This window comes from Aphanomyces invadans (genome assembly GCF_000520115.1).
Source record: "Aphanomyces invadans strain NJM9701 unplaced genomic scaffold supercont1.2, whole genome shotgun sequence".
NCBI lineage: Eukaryota > Oomycota > Saprolegniomycetes > Saprolegniales > Verrucalvaceae > Aphanomyces > Aphanomyces invadans.
In genome coordinates, this window is record NW_008580147.1 from 1,905,887 (window position 1) to 1,910,372 (window position 4,486).

At 44.2% G+C, this 4,486-nt stretch overlaps 1 protein-coding gene across 1 annotated transcript; it reads right to left on the reverse strand.

Moving 5' to 3' along the window:
* Positions 1–3,901: 3,901 nt before the first annotated feature.
* H310_01442 (hypothetical protein) lies at positions 3,902–4,189 on the reverse strand (the record flags this gene model as incomplete). The annotated part of the gene is made up of 2 exons (XM_008864547.1): positions 3,902–4,052; positions 4,161–4,189. The coding sequence occupies 2 exons, from the start codon at positions 4,187–4,189 to the stop codon at positions 3,902–3,904; spliced, it is 180 nt and encodes a 59-aa protein (XP_008862769.1).
* Between the last annotated feature and the right edge of the window lie 297 nt (positions 4,190–4,486).

Below are 4,486 nucleotides of genomic sequence, written 5' to 3' on the forward strand. Positions count from 1 at the left end.
CTCGCGCAATTCTTGTGGGACAGAGGGAATATTGTTTATGTGGGATCTCGAAGATCAACTAAATTTGGTTTCGAACGTCATACCTCCTCTGCGTGTTTTTAGAAAGAACTGAAATTGTTTCTTGCGCATTCCATTGACAGCCCGCGGAATGGCTCTTCGATTGTCTCCTGTGACGTTGAAGCCACCGGATGCATCGGTCATCTTGGAAAATAATGGATGTGAAACCTCTTCAACATTACTGTGTTAAGTGAGGTTTCACATCCGTTCCATAGTTAGTGTATGTCAAGCTCGTCCAACGAGTGTGGATATATTTATCACGAACGTCCAAGTTGAACGTTCATGAGGTACACTTGGGACCCCTTGGCATGATACGCAGTTGACCAACTTTGTCATGATTCGCGCCACAACGTCGCCTATTCATTGGCCAAATCCCCGCACCAATTTGTTTCCATTTTGAATGCGTCTTTTGACATTAGAAAATTTAAAACGCAGTGCGCATATAAATATTTCCGATGCCTCAGACTGGGTCAATTCTACCATACTCCTATATGTTGGCAAATTCAAGCTCAACGTATGTATGGTACTGCAGCAATTTGAGTTGGAGGTATACCCTTCATGGGAAACAATCTCCGAAGTCTTTGTGTATTTTTTATCCGATATTATTCGCGATATACTGAAGATTTGAATGTGCGCATATATTTATTTCGCGGACTGTATTCTTTTATTCCAAATCGTCCACCGCGGCATGATTGTCTAAGAGTCTCATGCGCTTAAAAACCTTGGAAGTTAGCCACAGGTGGGTATTAGTCCTCTCCATTCCTGAATTTCAGCGACCCCCAGCAACCACCAGTCGCACCTGCCGTCCACGACGCCACACCAAGCGCGACAGCAGCCGAGCGGTATGTCCCAGCGACTTTCGATCTATACTCATGTACAGTAGGTGTCAAAAATCTTCGTACCCACAACTATATTTTGTATTTTGAGTGCACATTTTATGCTTGTGCTTAAGCTACGTGTTAGTTTGAGTTTTGAATGTCGATTATTTTCATATATCTGAATCCTAGTGGGCGGTGTACTTCGTAGCACCACCCTTGTTGACAATGACCTTGCTGAGCCGTTTAGGCATTGATTCGATCAATTTCTGGATGAATGCAACTGGGATGTTATCCCAAATTGCCATCAATTGACGTTTCAATTGCTCCAGCGATGATGGAGGATTTTGGCGTACTCTACGCTTTAATTACTCCCACACATGTTCAATGGGGTTCAAGTCGGGACTCTGCGGGGATGACTAAGCATGTATGATGCGTTCTCATCAAACAAAAACCAAGCACAATCTACGTCTTGTGAATCGGTGCGTTGTCTTGCATAAACTCAAAGTCCATAGGAAGAGCGAATTTTAGAAAGTTATCAGGCAATTTCACCTCGTTCATGGCCAGATAGTCCGTAGACTTCATTTTTCCATCACATAAAACAACCGTTCCAGTACCGTTGTAGCCATAAGCACCCCTAACCATAATAATTTGACGGCCGCTCTGAATGTCGGAGCAAGGCATCCGTCAGAAAAATCTTCTCCAGCTCGACGCCATACGAAGGTCCGTTCGATCCCGACAATTTGAAGGGACTCTCGTCCGTCCAGAGGAGCTTCTTCCAGTCTTCAATGCAACGAAGTTGGTGTTTCCGGGCGTACGAAAGTCTCTTCAACTTGTTGGCCTTCGGGATGAACCGCTTGTGTCTGGCTGCGCGACCACGTAGGCCAACTGCCTTAATATGTCGACGGATTGTGGACATCGAGATGTCCTTGTCATAAAACACTGTGAAAGTATCCTTCAACGATTCGGCACTAAGCCTACGGTTTGTCTTAACTTCCCTCGAAAAAATGCGGTCCTCATGGGGTGTAGTTGCAGTAGAACGCCCAGAACGTGGAAAAGTGGTTGTTTGGTTGAGTGCATTGTAGGACTTAACAACGCTTTGGACAGTCCACTTAGATATACTTAATCATGCGCCAATATTGCCATATCCAAACCCTTCAAGGTGCTTTGAAATCACCAGGGACCGGAGTTCTTGGGAGAGCTCCTAGCTCACACGTGGATACTATAGTTGATGGACATTCAATGTTGAACGGTATGCAAAGGTAGGCGATGCTGAGCAAGTTGATAAGTGTTGTGAATATTTAGCGAGGTCAATCGACCCTGCACTTCAATGACAAGGAAAGTCCATAAGTAAGAAGACTATTGGATTGTTTTTGTATCGAATGTTTTGCCATGAAGGTTTTTGTGCACACAATTCATCCGATCTTGTTCAATCTGCATAACATTGATCGAGCACACGTTTAGCTTTACGCCTTGTTGAGGAAGTTATTATCGTACCCGCGTTGAATGGTGAACAAAAATATTACTAGGGGTATGAAGACTTTTAATGCCCACTGTACAGTATGTCCATCGTGCTAGGTATGCGGCGTCCTCCGGCACATGCGATATTTAGTCATTCATGCTGCGGTACAGTGAGCCCTGGAAAATGCTGACACCACCAAAAAAGCTGACCACCTCCATAACATGATCTGTTTTTAAAAAATCCTACCATATGTATATATTTATACCACCTGTGAAATGCCATTCGTTTTTACCTATTGCAAGTGTAGTTGCCAACTGTGATTGACGGACAAAAATTCTCCTGATTTTAGCCAATCAAGTCGGACTAAGGCGAATTTAGGAATTATGGTTCTGTCCTGCCTCCATGCAATGCGGGATAAAACATGTCGGCTTTATCCGGGGTTCACTGTGACGATTTGGAATAAAAATACCTCACGAACTCATAGGTGGTTGTAGATGCGAGGCCTTTTGAGGCAATCTTCAACCACTCCAGTACCACGTGGAATGAGGTACTTACGTACCTCATTCCTCAAAAACTTTTCTAGCATCATCATAAGGATTAAAACCACATTCATATGCAGTTAATTTATCTAAATCATCTTTTTGTTAACGACCAACGTTACCTTTCACAGTTTTCACAATTGCCCAAATCAATTCGATTGGTCGCAGGACGGAATGGTACGGTAGCGTGCTTACATACAACAGAATGTTTGCGATTCGGCCACGGCCAGCGCAACATATTGTTGCAACTGTCCGAGTCCTTGTCAAGCGGTGTCCCCGAACAAAGGACTGGACGAGTTAGATAACTTTTTTGTCGAAGGAATGTGATTGGAATGCGATAGTTTTGTTTGAGGGTGGAATAGCCTCAGCGACTACAGCTTTAGCGTTATATATGAACCATACTTCTCTCACAGTTTGCCCACCAGTCGAGAATAATTGCAATATGCCAAATGCATCCTACTTGCGATCAATCATGTCGAAAGTGAGTGTGAAGACGCAAAATGATGAGATGTTCTTCTTTAGCTAGGCTAAGTGGGCGACTCTGTTTGACGAACCCACAGATCTGGTCGAACCCGGCGTGGCAATAGTTGGCGGTAGACGGACCATGTTGTGGAATGATGTAAAAATTCGATGAAATATCAAGAAGGTACGTAAACTCGTGAACGCATACAAATTTATGATTTTGTACATCGTTCTCGATGGCAAGATGCAGGTTATCAGTACAAAGGTGTCAAATTGGCAGTCATTCAAAAGTTTGAAGCAGGATTATTAAAGAATATTACGTTTAGCAGGAATTCGTTTCAGCTCAACGAGCTGTATCAATTGACGTATCCTATGTCCACAAGATCCTGCTCCATCCTTGTGTATGAGTAAACGACCCGTGGTTCCTGCCCGCCACTGTATATATTTTTCTAAATATCCTTGCGTTTCCTATTCCGTTTCATGTAAGCACAAGGGGAGTTGTGGTGATAAATATATTCTTGGTTCGTACGTTACTTTTTCCCATCATCTCATGATACACTTTGATTTCAGTCATGTGCACTTTGGTGAACGTGCAAACGGGATCGCATGATGGTAAGGTCCGACGCTGCACCAGGATGGGCTTCACTCATGTCGACGAAGAATCCTTGCGGTGGCACGGACGCCTCAATCTTCAACCCGTACAACCTGCGCTTGTCACTGAACCAGCCATTTCACTGATTGAATCGGCCACCCGGTCGCTCGCACGGCTGCAATTTTACGTCGGTACATAAAGAGCATATAAATAGTTTTTGAATATGAGCGTACCTGGCACAAAGGTTGGTCATCAACGGCATTTTCGCAAAGTGCTTGAACAGTAATGGCTGGATGACATCGATCGTCCGGTGAATATGCAAATGCCTTCGAATGAAGTGATTGAAGATTCTTACCGGTCAATACGAACACGAAAAGTGAACGCCACTTACTAGAAGCAATTTTTCAACGTTTGCCGCGACCGCGAGGATGTCATTGACCCTACCGCTGCGACAACTTCGGACTGCACTGCGTTTTTCTACTTCATTGTAACGCAAGGTCGCCGCACAAAGTCAGTTGACTTGGCGAAGGCGCGTTGATGGCATACTTCAAGGAAGCAG